We start from the raw sequence: 16,718 nt of genomic DNA on the forward strand, positions 1-16,718 counted from the left end.
CCTCAGGGGTCCAGTTTGAAGGCAAAGGGTCCCCTGCCTCGCGCGACTCGGAGCTGCCGAGGAGGGGACGGCTGCAGCCGCGGCGCGGCTCCGTGCTTTTCACTAGCCCTGTTTTCCTGAGGCGCCACCTTCCAATTGCCCCGGCTCCGCTAGGGGGCGCGCGCTCCAGCCGCCCCGGCCGCACTTCAGTCCGAGGGGAAGAAAGAAAAGACGGCCGGCTCCCGCCGCTCCTGTCCACGCCGCCGGGCCGCGCGCACGCGCACGCGCACGCTCCCCTCCGTTCCCGCGGCCTCCCCTCCCCCAGGCCTCCAGGCGTGCCGCGGGCGGGGTCCAAGCGGGGGGCGGAGCCGGCGCGGGCTCGGCTGGGGCCCGGCCCGGGATTAGTTGGTTTCGAAGCGGAGGAGGGAGCCCGGGCCGTCGCGAGCGTCGGGGAGACAAAGCCGCGTCAGGGGGTCCGGCCGGGGGGTTGGGCTCGGGGCTCGGTGGCGCCTCAGCCCGCGCGGAGGGCCCTGCGGACCCGCGCGCTGCCGCGTCGCAACAGGTCCGGGCGGCCTCGCTCTCCGCTCCCCTCCCCCGCACCCGCGACCCCCGGGGCGCCTCCGCTTGGCCGGGGCCGCAGTCTGGCCACCCGCTTCCATGCGGTTCGGGTCCAAAATGATGCCGGTAAGGGGGCGAGCGGCCTGGGCGTCGGGCCCGGAAGCGTGCGGGGTCGTGGGCGGGGGCTGGTCCGCGTCCTCGGGCGCGTCAGGGAAGGTGCCGCAGGTCCCGAGCCTGCGGTCCGGAGCCCGCGCCGTGGGCTCGGGGCGTTCTGAGCCTTTCCGGGGCTGCGGGAGGGGGAGGTTCCATCCTCCGGGCTCCCCCCACCGCCGGCGCGGGGCGCGGCGAGACCCTGACCGCGAAGCGGCTTTCCCCAGCTGCTCCGGAGTCCGGCCAGCCCCGCGAGCTCAGCAGCCACTCAAACTTTTCCTGTTCCACTGGCTCTTGACTTCCCTTAAGTTCTTGAAGGTCAAGAATACGGGACCTGGGAACCTGCTTTGTCTGTTTTTTCTTCTTCTAACTTTTTACTGGAGTGAAACATGTTACTGGCACCGGCGCCTTTGTTGTTAATTGAATTTCGATCCTGACGTCCTCAGTAGCGGCCAAGTCACTCCTGTCTCTTTGTGGAAACTGGTTTTGGTAAATGCAGTCTAGGAAGTTTTAGATCGCAGGAAAGCGTACTTGCCTGGCGCCCTGGCAGGACCTCCGCAAGGATTAGTGTGTTCCTTTAGGAGCTCCGCAGGCTGCTCCCGGCCACGGGTGAACTGCAGGTCTGACACATTTCTGAAATGTCTCTGTCCTTCAGCGATCGCGGAATGGAAGGTTGCGGTGGCTTCTGCAATCTTCAGTAGCGAGTTTCTTCGTGGCAGTTCTGTTTGCACCTCGCCCACTGAAGCGGGACGTCTTGCAGGCTTTCCGTGCTTATGGCTCCATTTGCTTAAACAAAGAAACAAACAGCTTTTACTTTTTTTTTTTTGAGACGGAGTTTCGCTGTTGTTACCCAGACTGGAGTGCAATGGCACGATCTCGGCTCACCGCAACCTCCGACTACTGGGTTCAAGCAATTCTCCTGCCTCAGCCTCCCGAGTAGCTGGGACTACAGGCACGCATCACCATGCCCAGCTGATTTTTGTATTTTTAGTAGAGACGGGGTTTCACCTCGTTGACCAGGATGGTCTCGATCTCTTGACCTCGTGATCCACCCGCCTCAGCCTCCCAAAGTGCTGGGATTACAGGCGTGAGCCACCGCGCCCGGCCAGCTTTTACTTTTATAAAGTCTGCGGAATGGAGTGAAGAATAAGCTTGCAGTCACACGGAGTATAATATGCTGTCCGCTGGCCCCCTACTTGTGTCATGGAGGGCATCCTAAACGCTCACTTATTGGGGCGACTTAACAGTTCACTAGAATTACCAATTGGGTTGAGATGGTTTAGGATATTTCGTCCTGCCAGGATTCAAGGAATTTGAAAGTATTAATAGCATTATACATCTTATTTTAGTTTAATGCCTGGTTATTACGTCAAGTTGTGGTGTGAATGCCCAATATTGAAATAATGGACGATGGATAAGGGTGATAGATTTTGCTGTTAAGATGTTTATTTCCTAGATTTACATTTCTTTTTGTTGAGACTTTTACTGATTGTCTGTGAATTTTTCCTAATACTAGGAGCAAGAGAATCAGGTGTTGCTATATGGTTTCTTGCTTGTTTTATGTCAGGATATCCTTTGGAGATACCATACCAAGGTATCTGGTGTCTAGCCGAATTAATAAAAAGTTACGTGGCTCTTGAGAGTAAATCCAATTTAGCAATATGGTTCCTCTGATTGCCTTTGTGATGTCAGAACAGAATCCTAACACAGACTCAGTGTGGTTGGTGGCACATACATCAGCTTTGAAGTTATACTAACACTTGAGTATTGCTCAGCCACTATCTTTAGTGACTGTGGGCACTTAAAAAAATTGCTCCTCAGTTTCATCATCTGTAAAATAAGGATAATAGTACTCAGCTCTTAGGGTGGTTTTGAGGATTAGAGTTATTTTTACGAAGGAAGTGTGATTAGTACAATGTCTAGCTTGCAGTAGGGGCTAGATAAAAGCCTGGGAATTTCCAGTGTTGGTTAAACTGGAGATTCTCAGATTTGTTATGTATAAAAATATGAAATAATTTTTCATTTAGTAACCTTATATGTGTCTTTATACTGTAATATTTTGGATATTTGAAAATAAAACTTATTATTTTTTAAGACAGAGTTTTGCTTTTGTTGCCCCGGCTGGAGTGCAGTGAAGTGATCTCGGCTCACTGCAACCTCTGCCTCCTGGGTTCAAGCAATTCTTCTGCCTCAGCCTCCCGAGTAGCTGGGAATACAGGCATGTGCTGCCACACCCGGCTAATTTTTGTACTTTTAGTAGAGATGGGGTTTCTCCATTTTGGTCAGGCTGGTCTTGAACTCCTGACCTTAGGTGATCTGCCCGCCTTGGCCTTCCAAAGTGCTGGGATTATAGGCATGAGCTACCACACCCGGCCTAAACCTATTTTCTTAAATATATTTCTCATCTTTGGCTTTTAATATGCTTGGATTTTTATTCCAACATTAATGAAATTTTGTTACATTACTTTGAAAAATTCTAACCAGTTTATCAGGAAAAGCATATTTAATGTGAAAAAATGGATAGTTTCAGAATTTAGACAGTTGTCTTGATGTATTTTTATTGTGGTAAAATACACATAAAATAAAATTTACTATTTTAAGTGTATTTAAGTGTACAGTTCTGTGGCATTAGGTACATTCCTTGATTTGCTTTTAAAGGCATTCTGAAGATAATGGTTTACTATTTAGACTGTATTTTATTAAAAATGTGCAAATAAATTGCTTTCATGTGTTTTCTCACCAAATGGTACAGGATCAAGTGGTTTTCTTTTATGTGGGACATGAAGTGATAATTGGATCCAAAACCAAAAGTAGAAGATGTATTTTAGAAGGCTAACTAAAAATAAATAGCAAGCTCGGAGAATCACAGTAGCGGTAATGACAGGGTACTGTGGAAATGGGAGTGATAAGTAGTCTCACTTTCCGATACCTGCCATTGTTAGTATCTGTAGGTCTGTGATATTTCCACAACTTGCTGAGGAGAAACTGGGTATGCTTTCATACTTGACATCTTCTTTTTCCTGATTAAAGAAGAGATTATTTGCACTTTGAGAGTTTGGCTTTTTAGTGATCCACTCATTGAATTTGAATATCAAATAAAGGGAGGCAGTTATCAAAAGCAAAAATTGTTAGTCATTTGAAAATTATATTAGATATCTCTTATTTATTACTTTGATTTTGTGAAGTGTTATACTCAAAAATGTGTTTTTTTCTTTGATTTATTTTTCAAAAATGTGTTTTTAAGAAGGAGCTGGGCTAACTCTAAAAGCTACGCTCTGCTCTTTTCAGCTAATAGTTTCATAAAAATTTTTGTGTTTACCTGCTGTTGAAATGATAAATTTAAGAAAGTTATTTACAAAACTACACAGTATTTGGCAGTGCCACCTGGAAAACCAGAAGGCTTGACTTTTCCTATCACTTGGTAGTTGGAGATGCTGTATATTTGGCATGTATGTCCAACTGCAATGGAAATGCTCTGTGTCTGTGCTGTCCTGTATGGCAGTCATCAGCCACATGTGGCTACTGTGCTTCAAATGTGGTTAAGGGAACGAAGAACTGAACTTAAAAGTTAACTTTAATTAGACTTAAATAGCCACCTAAATGCCTCGTGGCTACTGCATGACAATGCAGTCAAACGGATGTCATTATATAGCCCTTGTACAGATATTTTAAAGAAAATAATAGCTTATTTTAAAAAAGCTCAGTTGAAGTGATCATAGTTTAATTTCTAAGTTTATGGCATTTTATATTTCAGTGTTGCAGAGGCATAATTAGTTATTTAATGATGCTGCAAATATAATTTGAGCTTCTGATTTCCAGGGTCTGGGAAATGGGATATTACAGTATTTCCTTTAGCAGTTTGACCACCTGGTCAGTAGAATTTGTGTATTTCTGAGCATAACTGTGTAAAGTGTACAGCGCCACAGACCAGTAGCTTAACTTTTGCTTAAATACTTGTATTGTTATTTCCAAAGGTCTGGTTTTATTTGCACAGATTTGCACAAAACACAACTTAAATTGTGTTTTGAAACTAAAAATCTTCAAGTTTGCATTTGGAACATTCTGGGGTTTTTTTTGAGACGGAGTTTCGCTCTCGTTGCCCAGGCCAGAGTGCAATGGCACGATCTTGGCTCACTGCAACCTCTGCCTCCTGGGTTCAAATGATTCTCCTGCCTCAGCCTCCTGAGTAGTTGGGATTACAGATGCCCGCTACCACGCCTGGCTAATTTTCTTTTTTTTGAGACAGAGTTTCGCTCTTGTTACCCAGACTGGAGTGCAATGGCGCGATCTCGGCTCACCGCAATCCCCCCCTCCTGGGTTCAGGCAGTTCTCCTGCCTCAGCCTCCTGAGTAGCTGGGATTACAGGCACGCGCCCACCATGTCCAGTTAATTTTGTATCTTTAGTAGAGACGGGGTTTCACCATGTTGACTAGGATGGTCTCGATCTCTTGACCTCGTGTCCCAAAGTGCTGGGATTACAGGCGTGAGCCACTGCGCCTGGCAGTAATTTTGTATTTTTATTAGAGACCAGTTTTCACCATGTTGGTCAGGCTGGTCTTGAACTCCCGACCTCAGGTGATCCACCTGCTTTGGCCTCCCAGCGTGCTGTGATTACAGGCGTGAGCCACTGCGCCTGGCCTGGAACATTTTATTTATATGATTTTATCATGTTCTGAAAGAATTCTTTTTGCTTGAGTAATAGTGTAGTAAGTTAGCTTAGATCGGGCTTTATTCCAGAATAAAGTTTAGATTAGGTCCCTAAAGATAGGTTCCTATCTTTATAGAATTACAGTTATCGAAGGCTGTTAAATAATCTATTTTTAGAAATGTGCAAAATATCTCACATTTCATTTGCATTAGTTTTGTTGCCTCGTGACTTCAGCTATATTAATTAAAAGCTGAAAGACGTTTGAAAATTTCTGTATTTGTACCTGTTTCAGAGAAACTAGATTTAGACTTTATTAAAGAAATTTACACAAGCATACACCTTCTTATATTTAACAATTAAAAGAGAACTTATCTGGAAGAGACATAGAGGGTCATTTACACATACACTGCTTCTAGGAAGAACTGTGTTCCCTCCCTCTTTATCTCCACTGCCCCAGCAGACAGTAAAATAAAACTTTAGTTTCTGGAGCTTTTAAAGAAGGCTGTAGACCTTTATCTCTTTGGTGATGTACCACAGTGTGTGGCACTCTTTAAAAAGTCGTTCTAGAGCTAAGTTAACTCTGAGTATTCTTGAAGCTCATGTTATTTAGCCTCTCCTTAGCTCAGATAGGATAACTGCATACTAGTGCTTTTATGATTTGTCATCGTGTATTATAAACCTCTCACCAGCTTTCTCAAGGATCTCACAGAATAAGAATAGGATTTAAAAGTTTAGGAATCCAGGCCTGGCGCGGTGGCTCACGCCTGTAATCCCAGCACTTTGGGAGGCTGAGGCGGGTGGATCACGACGATCAAGAGATCGAGACCATCCTGGTCAACATGGTGTAACCCCATCTCTACTAAAGATACAAAAAATTAGCTGGGCATGGTGGCGCGTTCCTGTAATCCCAGCTACTCAGGAGGCTGAGGCAGGAGAATTGCCTGAACCCAGGAGGTGGAGGTTGCGGTGAGCCGAGATCGCGCCATTGCACTCCAGCCTGGGTAACAAGAGTGAAACTCCATCTCAAAAAAAGTTTAGGAATCCAGAGTGTTCTTTTGAGCTCATGCCATTTGAGTTACACATTATTTAAATACTTGCTTTTTGATGGTGTGTTAGGTACTGAACAGAACATTCTTGTTAATCAGATGTAATTGGAAAAAGAAAGCATAGGTTATGTGACTGTGTATGAAAAGTATTGTTATATTGGAGTGGTAGGTGAGACATTAAAATTCTGTGTCTTATTGGGGCAAGCCAAGAAGTTTGGTCATTGGGGATCCTTTAGGAGTACTAAGTTTTAAGTAGTCAGTGATTTCTTAAAACACTTTGTATCCTGTCTTATCAAAGTAAACGTATCTTATCAAAGAAATGCAAATTTTAAGCATTTTTAGATAGTGGGCAGGAAAAGTAGTTTTACAGACTTAGAAACTTGCAAACAAATTATTTATTTGGATGATAATAGAACCAGATTTTTGATGAATACGTTCATTTGAATTTTCACTTTTTCTTTTGAGACAGAGCCTCGTTCTGTCACCCAGGCTGGAGTGCAGTGTGGTTCAATCTCAGCTCACTGCAACCTCGACCCACTGGGCCCGCTGGCCTCACTCAAGCGATTCTCTTGCAGCAGCCTCCTGAATAGTTGGGGATTACAGGACTGCGCCACCATGTCCAGCTAAATTTTTTTTTCTATTTTTAGTAGAGATGGCATTTCACTATGTTGGCCAGGCCGGTCTTGAACATCTGACCTGAAATAATCTGCCTTCCAAAGTGTTGGGATTACACAGGTGTGAGCCACCGCACCCGGCCACGCTTTCGCTTTTGAAATACATACCTCAGTTGTTTTTCTGGTAACAAATTTATAACTTAATACTACTTTATTTAAATTTCAAACACATCAACCCAAAATCCTTTAAGGCACAAGCATAGAAAAGTAGTAGAAAACCACAATGAAACTATTATAGATAAACAGTTTAAACTACTTGTGGTAACAAAAAATGATAAAGGCAATTTACTGTTCTTCCACAGGAGTGAACAATTTGTACGTAAAAGCAGGGGCAGTGGAAGCTTCACTCTGACTTCCCTCGCAGGGATGAAGAGGAGCCCCCTTTCTATGCCTCACGCTGTGTATGGTGATTTAGGTTCATCATTCATCTAATCCCCTTACTGCACTCTGAAGTTGATCTTCCCACTCTCATTCAACAGTTAAGGAATTTGAAGATCAAAGGGTTTAAGTAATTTGTTTCTGATCACTAGTAGACATGAGACTTGAGCTGTGTGCCTGCAAACACAGGCTCTGTTCAGGATGGCAAATGGTTGGGTTAGAATATTTTTATGTGTTTGACAGGACAAACAGTCAATGATTTTCTTTTGGCTAATGGTAACTCCAAAAATTGCTTTTCAAAGCATAACTCTATTGTAGTTTTAACGTAGAAGAAGAGAAATGGAGACAACTCTTTACTTAAATCCATACTGGATGAGAAGATGGGTAAATAGTTCTCTTAACAACTTTCAAATGATGTGGAGGTGGTTACCTCTTCCCACCTCTATCTAATACTACCATAGAGATCTCAGATCTTCCACATCTGCAGGGAAAAAGAAGGGGTGTGATAATTAGCTTTTGTGTGAGGGGTGTTGAATGTCTGCTCTCAGATGGCCGGTGTCATTCAACCGTTTCCAGTTGCTCGAATGGTGCAACAACAGCTTTGAAGTGTCCACTTGGGAGTCGAGTGTCTCCACTTGCAGCTTCAGGGCTGTCTGTGTAGTAAGGAGCAGCAATTCAGTGTAGTCGGGTACCTTTGTTGGAAATAAATTAGGGGATGATTTTGAATGAAATCACATTCAATCATTGCTCTTCATTCTCCCTTGTTAACCATTTGATTGTTTTTGGATGGTTTTTTGGGGATAACATCTGCTCAACAAATACTTAGTGAACATCTTCTGTATTTCCAGGCATGGTTGTAAATGCCACGGACGCAGGAAAGAAGTTTTCAGGGAGCTTACCTTTCTTTCATAGTGCTTAGTGGGGGATTTGAGTGGGAGAGACAGAAAATAAACAGAAAACATGAGAGTTAAATGGGATTTAAGAAGGGTAATGTGACTGAGATGGCTACTTTAGATTGGATGGTCAGGAAATGACATTTCAGCTGAGACTTGAAGGAGCTAGTCCTGTGAAAATTTGCAAGTGGAACAGTTCAAGTGGGCCTGATTACTAGGGGCTGGTGCAGAGGCCAGGTGGAAGCATCGGAGGCTGGGAGGGTGGGGCGGGGCAGGGCTTTCTGGGCAGAGGGCTGAATGGCAAGAGCTGAGGCAAAAGACCTATCAGCATATATGTTTTCACGGGCCAGAGGGAAGGGTGGATGTGGCATGGGAAGGGACGTGGGAGCCACAGAAGAGGTTTAGTTAGCAAAAATGACAACCTGATTGATTAGGAAAGCTCACTCGTGCTGTGTGGACAGTGGATCTTAGAGGTGCCAGAGTGTAAGAATTGGGCAAGGTGGGAAGAGTAGGAAAGTCTACAGAAAGCTGCTGAAAATACATGAAAGGCGTTTTTTAGTTTTAATTTTTTTGCCACAAGGCCCAGCTGACAGTAAGAATTGGTTGTGAAGGCATTCAAGAGTTTGTTACTTGTTGTAATAACTTGTTTTAGTGACCCTCAGAAGCTCCAGGGTTGAAAAGAGAAACAGTAGCACTTAACTCAGGGTTGGAAGTAAAGACAAGACAGGAATAGTGGAAGATCCCTTCTGTATCCACAAGCTTCTTACTGTGGGACATAAGAGAAATCATACTTTTTATATCAGCAGAGAGCTCTGACGAGCTACACAGAGCAGTTTAAATTTAGGCTTGAGAGAAAGCCTTCTGTCACCATGTTTCATTAAAACTGAGTAGGGTGTATCAGATTTCTCAAGGAAGCCATAGTCTGTCCTAAAATGCTTCAGGACAGCTTTACTTTTGACCACATGACCAGAGTGCCCTGGAAGCTTCTGATGCTTCAACCTAAAAGGTCCTTGACTTTTTTTTTTTTAATAAAAAAAAAAAAAATAGTATCTTCATTGTTGTGACATAAAGTAGCCAGTGATCTAGGAAAATCAAGTCAGAGTTGACTTTAATTCTAGAAATGGTCTCTTCATGCCAGTGTTTTCTGGATTACAATGAGATCTAGATAATTGCTTAGTTTGTGATATGTAGGTAATTTTCAAAAATTTTGTTAATTTCCTGAAAAGGTGTGTGGGGGCATCTATTTTGGATAATGCTTTTATTTTAAAGGTAGATAGGATCTTTCTCTGGTAGGTTTTGCTTGTTGGCTTTTAGAAGCCAGAGATGGGGCCGGGCACGGTGGCTCACAGCCTGTAATCCCAGCACTTTGGGAGGCTGAGGCGGGTGGATCACGAGGTCAAGAGATCAAGACCATCTCGGTCAACATGGTGAAACCCCGTCTCTACTAAAAATACAAAAACTCAGCTGGGCATGGTGGCGTGTGCCTGTAATCCCAGCTACTCAGGAGGCTGAGGCAGGAGAATTGCCTGAACCCAGGAGGCGGAGATTGCGGTGAGCCGAGATCGCGCCATTGCACTCCAGCCTGGGTAACAAGAGCGAAACTCCGTCTCAAAAAAAAAAAAAAAAAAAAGAAGCCAGAGACCTGGGCTTTTATCCTGCTTTCCTTCCTGTCTTCGGTCTTCTGGAGCTGTTGAGTCACCAGGGCACACAGATCCCTGGGGCACCTGTTTGGCTTCAGTCCCCTCCGGCCTGGACTGTTGTAATGCTCTCCTTATCTATTTTCTTACCTTTTCTGTTTCCTGCCCCGTCAGTCCGTTTAACGCACTTCTGCCCTGCTGGTGTTTCTGAAACAGCAGTGTGTTTCTTCCCTCACCAGAACTCTTCAAGTCTGACCTCTGTTCCTTACGGCATAAAATATATAAACTCTTTAGTCAGATAGAAAGTTTCTTTATTTTCGCCAGGCGCGGTGGCTCATGCTTGTAATCCCAGCACTTTGGGAGGCCAAGGTGGGAGGATCACGAGGTCAAGGGATTGAGATCATCCTGGCCAACATGGCGAAACCCTGTCTCTACTAAAAAAAAAAAAAAAGAAAGTTCCTTTATTTTCTAGCCCAGTGGATTTCAGCCTTTTTGTGTCATTGATACATTTCCATTTCAGAAATTTTAGCTGCATAATGGAAGTGATTGAAAGACTGGAAACACCAAGTCAGCTATTAAAGTAAAGCACCGGCTGTGGCACAGTAGTGGGAGCGCCTTGCGCTGTGCCGACGAGCATCCCGTCATCATGCGGTTCCTTCGGCTTTCCTTTGGAATTGCTTTTCCTCTTGCTCACAGCAAGTTGTACCCCGTTGCATATTGCTCTCCACTCTTGAGTATTGCTCTCCATGACTTTCTCCACTCTATCGGACTTTGCCATAACAGCGTGTGTGTAAAACAAATCTTGTGCATTGAAAGTTTATGCAGCACAGTCGTGGCTTGTGGGTTAGGAATTAACCCATGTCTTCTTATTTGTTCTGCCTTGCCTCCCACCTCCATGCTTCAGCAGTTCCAGGATTATAATTGCGAGGGCGTGCACAGTTTCCTGTGTCTTTATACACCATGTTTGTCTGCCTAGATGGGCCTCTTCCTGCTTGTCGTGCTCATCCTACGGTTTCAGCTTAATAGTACTTGTGTGAAGTAATGCCCTTTTCCACTGCTTGCGGTGATTGTTTTTGTGTTCTCGCTGGACTTTAAATGCTTTAAATGTGCTTTCACCAGGAAGTTCTCATTTCTCAGCATTGCACTCTTTTCATTGTTTGCAGTGCTTCTTCATTGTTCCATAAGCTCGTGAGGACGTGGACCATGCCTTTTCAGCTTTGCATTTCCAGCACTTAGCACAGTGTTCGGCATGCTGTAGGGATTTAAAACATATTGTTTGAGTTAATAGATGAATGAATATTCTTATTTTGGATTTTCTTTGGTGAGTGTAGTTGTTGCCTATACTTCCATAGCCAAGTGGGAGGTAGGAAAGAAATAATTAGAAGCAATGGATTGGTTGTAGTTAGATCATCACAGATAGATTTTAAAAATGTAGTGCTCAGTGAGTAAAAGTACAAAATAAAGTGAAATCTGTAACGGCACCTTTACATAAAATATGACAAATGCCTGACAAACAACAATGCTCAGTTTAGAAGGAAGCATACCAACACTAAACTTATAAATAGTTGGAGCTGGGGAGGAATTAACTAAATGTGTTTGTTCTTTTGCTTTATATGTTGATTGTTTATGATAGATATTGAAGCAGAGTAGCCTAAGATGAGTTGCTTTAGAGGATACATTCAGAATTTGAAACCTATCTAGATTCAGCTTCAGGTGTAGTTGAAGGAAGAGAAAAGGTTTCTTAGTTTAACTTGAGCGGAATTCTTTGAGACATTGTCTGTCTTTGAAAGCGTTCACTGTGAAGTAATACCATTTGTAGATGAACATTTCATGATGTGCACATACTCTTTGTCATGTTCTTGTCTCCTGTTAGCTTTCCTATCTTTGTGGAACTTTGAATCCCTGCAACACAGTGTCCGTTCAGTTCGACAAATGTGTATTGCGGATTTGCTTTGTGTGAGATCTGACAGAGTTTTTTGGGGAGTGAGGTATAATGTAGGAGTAGAAAAACCAGGGAGGAAGCATTTAGGAACCAAAACCTGTGTCGTAAAGAAAGGTATAGACCAGTAGGATAGATAAGACAGGAATACAAACAACTGTAGTGTGAATGGTTGTCAGAGAAGCGAAGAGAACATTTACTTCTGGTTGGAGGTGGGTGCGTGGGTAGGGACGTATGGATTGGAGGAAGTTTTATGGTCTATGAGTTATTCTAGAAGGATGGGGATGACATTGGCGCTACAAGACAGTGTAGGAATCAGGTGAGCTACTCTGGGGAGAGAAGTGAGGAAAGTGTGGCTATTTTAGATTTCTCATTTGGTGACTTAAGGCTATAACTGTGGAGTAGATAATTTAAAATAAGTTTTACGTCTTAATATTTCTTGTAATTGAAATGGAATTCCCTGAAATTTAAAATATGCAAAAATAAATACCAGTGTATATGGATTATAATGTATTGATATTGTCATTGGGTTAACTACTGGTATTATAATTAATATATACTATATAGATTAATATACACTGCTGTTTTCTCCTAGTAAAATCAATACTCTACATTATTTACAGCAAATTACTCAGAAACCTAGCTTCATGTTACTTCCCTGCTCAAATCCCTCTAATGCAGTGGTTCTTGAACTTAGGTGTGAGTACTTGGTCTCATCTCTAGGGTTTCTGAATCCGGAGGTGTGGAGCAGGGCCTGGGACTTTATATTTCTGACAAGTTCCCAGGTGATGCTGATGCTATTTGTCTGGGAATTGCATGTTGCAAATCACTACTCTAGTGACTTTTCTCTTGCAACAAAGTCCACGCTCCTTACTGTTGACCTACAAGGCTTTCCATGAGCTAGCCCCCAGTTCCCTCTCTGCCCTCATTGATACCAGTCTGTATTCCTGATGTGCTGGCCTTTTTTTCTGGTTGTAGAATAGTCCAAGTTCATTGCCACCTCAGGGCTTTTGATGAAATGTCTTCCTTCAGATGTTTTAAGTGGCTGTGGCTTCTTTAGTCGCAGCTCAAAAGCCCCCTTCACCCTGAGGTGTCTTTCTTGATCATGATTAGCCATCTTCCCCTCATTTACTTCCATAATTCTTCATCGTATCACTTTATATACTGTCTCATTTGTGTGTTACCAGTGTCTCGTCTCTGCCCTAAAGAAGGCAAGCTTTTTTTGATCACTGTGTTCCTTTTGTTTTAACTGTGCTTTCTTAGTAGGTGCTTAGTAAGTACTAACGGGTGAATGAATGAAACTTCTTGTTGAAGTCAGCAAGAAGTTAGAATTGAGGGGCAGGCATTCTTTGGCATGGCTGGCTTTGATAGGATATCACTCCCGTAACTTTCTATGTAGAGGTCCCTGTTACCTGTTTATGTATATGAAGTGGTTCTCTTACCAGAATCTATGACCAGCAGGCTACTTTATGAACTTTTTAAAATCAGCCATTTCATATTTGCTATATCAATTTTCTTCCAGAATGTTGATTATTTCAGAATATGATTGTGTGCTCCAGATGTTATTGAATGGATGGTCAGGATAGACCATACGTGATTAACTTTTTTAACAGAATATTGTTTGAATTGATACTGAGACTTTACATGTTATTGAGTTCTGAATTCTGGCATGCTGTAAGTGAGCAAAAGAATAGTTATGATGTAAAAAAGTCCTTTGAATATGATTTTATAGTTTTGCTTTAAGTAAAATCAGATGTAACTGATAGCAACTGATGGGTTGATGTTAAAAATATGCCGTGATAAAAAGTAGTACACTTAGTGTAGAAGTAGGTTTAATATCATTGAGCCTTAATTGAACATTGGTATACATAACTCACGGTAATTGATGAAGATTTTTAAAAGCCGTTTAATGGCTCCAAGAGTAGACGCTGGAGAAACAGCTAAGAAAATCACAAATGGCCTTTGTAAGCAGTGATTCACTGATAACTCTAATAAGATTGGGACCCATCATCAGGGAGGTAGAGAGTGCTCTTTGTGGGAAAGGACTCAAAGATGTACTGTCCCTGTGGCTCCTGAGGAAGGTTCCACAGACACCCCTGTGGGTTGCCTACTCAGATATTGGGGAGACGAGGAAGGACAGCACAGGCTGGGGTAGTTGAGCAGCACACTTCCTGCAGAAGACTGGCAGCCTAGCCACAGCTAGGGTGCATCATGTCTGAATTAGGGAGCCAAGCTTACCAGTGCCCTTGGTGTGCAGTCCCAGCTGGCACAGTGAGCACTGGAGCAGAGCTCCAGGTCTGTGCAGAGACAGGCAGGATATCCTTGAAGACTGGAATGGTCTGCATCTCCTTTCTAAACCCCATCCAGTGTTAGAAGCCATGGTTGGGCTGTATGGCTGTGTGAGTTTGAAAGAAACTTTGGTTATGTCTTAATTAAATCCCTGCTCTGTATCGCAGTGTTGGGAGAGGTGTTTTTGTTTGACTGGTTTATAGAAAGCCTAGTGGCATCCTCCTCTTACAAAAAATAGTTTTGGGCCTTCCTTCAGGAGGGGTACAACAAAATGTAGAAACTGAAGTAATAGTTTACACGTATCTTTCTACAGAGGAATTGTGAAACACAGAAACCACTTGGATTTTCCCCTGATCTCTCTAAAAGCGTAACTGGCTGGCTATTCCTGTGGCATTTCCTTTGAGTTACAAAATTTGGGGAGGATTTATGTCACTCTTGTTACAGATTGTTCATTTCATAATTTTCTCTTTTTTCCTCTTAGGTAAACTTGAAGGATTTGAGTTTATAAATCAAAACTCTGAAGGTGCTATTGTAGAATTTCATTTCCCTTTGGTGACAGGGAAGATCTTATACTCTTAGTTCCTTTCTTCTTTCTGTGGAACTTCACATGATTTTCTGAATCAAATAAATAAACATTAGTCTCTGACTCAAAGTAAATTTCTTGTAAATGCCCTATCATTTTTAAAAAAATTTCCTTTTAGAAAAGTCTTTTGAATTTTAATCTGAAATAGTTCCTCTTTGAATTTAGTCGTTCTTATGTTGATAGCATAACATCATGGTTACAGTACATACATGCTCTATAAACACAGGACTCTTAAATCTATGACCCATTCTTTTTAAATGAAACTTATCTGTGACTGAGTTTTTGGAAGGGCAAATCTTCATTTGGTTATGACTGATATGAATTACTGTGCAGTGTGTCTGTAAGTGATCTGGCACAATTTAACACAGTGTTTTTTTTTTAACCTTTCCCTGAACTTTCCTCCTCTTGAGATAGATGACTGTAGGAGGTAGAAAGTTGTAATCACATTGACCATTTTTAATGAAATATTTTCATGCTCTTTTATCCCAGTTTGTATTAAGTGTATATATTTTTAGGCTACTCAAGTGAAGCAGTGGGAGTGGAGAAGGAACAAAGAAATCTGTAACTGGTTGTGATCAATTAGTTGTAAACACCACTGCACTGTATTAAGTATATTTTTAAGTTGTAAATTGTAAAAATATTTTACTGTTGAGATTATAAAAATTTAAAAGTGATATCTTGTCCCTGATGTCACTGATTTTCTGTGTATTTCATACAGGTCAGTGTGTGTGTGTGTGTGTGTGTGTGTGTGTGTCAGTGTCATTTTTACTTTTTTTTTTTTTTTTGAGACAGTGTCTTGCTCTGTTGCCCAGACTGGAGTGCAATGTCGCAATCATAGCTCACTGTAACCTTGAATTCCTGGGGTCAGATGATCCTCCCACCTCAGCCTACTGAGTAGCAAGGACTACAGGTACATGCCACTATACCCAGCTTTTTTTTTTTTTAAATAGAAATGGGGAAATGGGGTCTTATAATGTTGCCCAGGCTGGCCTCTAACTCCTGGCCTGAAGTGATCCTTCCACCTCAGCCTCCCAAAGTACTGAGATTACAGGCAGGAGCCACCATGCCTGCCAAGATGGTACATATATTTTTATGGTTAAAAAAACTTAGTATTGTTCTGTTTATAAGCTTTTCTTAACATTTCTAACACTCTGTTTATACTTACAGGAGTTGGTGGCTGGGTCATAATCCTTCTGGCAAATGATTTTAATTTACTTAACTTTTTCCCGTTTAAAGATTGTTCTTTTTCTTTTTTTTCGAGATGGAGTTTCACTCTTACTGCCCAGATTGGAATGCATTGGTGCGATCTTGGCTTACTGCAACCTCTGCCTCATGGGTTCAAGCAGTTCTCCTACCTCAGTCTCCTGAGTAGCTGGGATTACAGGCATGCACCAACCACCATGCCTGGCTAATTTTGTATTTTTAGTGGAGACTGGGTTTCTCCATGTTGGTCAGGCTGGTTTCGAACTCCTGACCTCAGGTGATCCACCTGCCTTGGCCTCCCAAAGTGCTGGGATTACAGACGTGAGCCACTCCGCCTGGCAAGACTTTTCCATGTTGTTGGATATTTAGTTTTTCATCTTACTACATATAGACCCCACGCTGTAGTGAAAATTTTCAGGCATTTAGAGTTTTTCTTCATTTCAATTTTTTTTTTAAGATAAATTCCCAGGAGTAAGGTCAGGAGATATACGTAATGCTGTGGCTTTTGATACATGGTTTATATTTTACTTTTCAAATAGGATTTTTAACAATTTATAGTATCTTTGAGTAAATAACTTTTGTACAACCTCATCTATGTTGGATCTTGTCTTTTAATTGAAGGCAATTTAATACAGGTTAGGCATCCCTCATCTAAAAATCTGAAATCTGAAATGCTCCAAAATTGAAAACTTTCTGAGTGTCTACATGATACTCACAGGAAATGCACATTGGTGTGTTTTG

General features: G+C 42.4%; 1 protein-coding gene across 9 annotated transcripts in view; it reads left to right on the forward strand.

Moving 5' to 3' along the window:
* Window positions 1-386: 386 nt before the first annotated feature.
* The window catches only part of TP53BP2 (tumor protein p53 binding protein 2), a 67,665-nt gene continuing 51,333 nt past the window's right edge, over window positions 387-16,718 (forward strand). For 6 of the 9 annotated variants that reach the window (XM_008985152.6, XM_035281510.3, XM_035281511.3 and 3 more), the window contains exon 1: window positions 387-663. In XM_008985152.6, the coding sequence (XP_008983400.5) occupies window positions 637-663 (27 nt within the window). In that variant the 5' untranslated portion in view covers window positions 387-636. Of the gene's footprint in view, window positions 664-731; window positions 1,006-15,566; window positions 15,685-16,718 lie in introns of those variants that run through there. The other 3 variants (XM_078356444.1, XM_078356445.1, XM_078356446.1) reach the window with 2 other exon arrangements.

Source organism: Callithrix jacchus, chromosome 19 (genome assembly GCF_049354715.1).
Source record: "Callithrix jacchus isolate 240 chromosome 19, calJac240_pri, whole genome shotgun sequence".
NCBI lineage: Eukaryota > Metazoa > Chordata > Mammalia > Primates > Cebidae > Callithrix > Callithrix jacchus.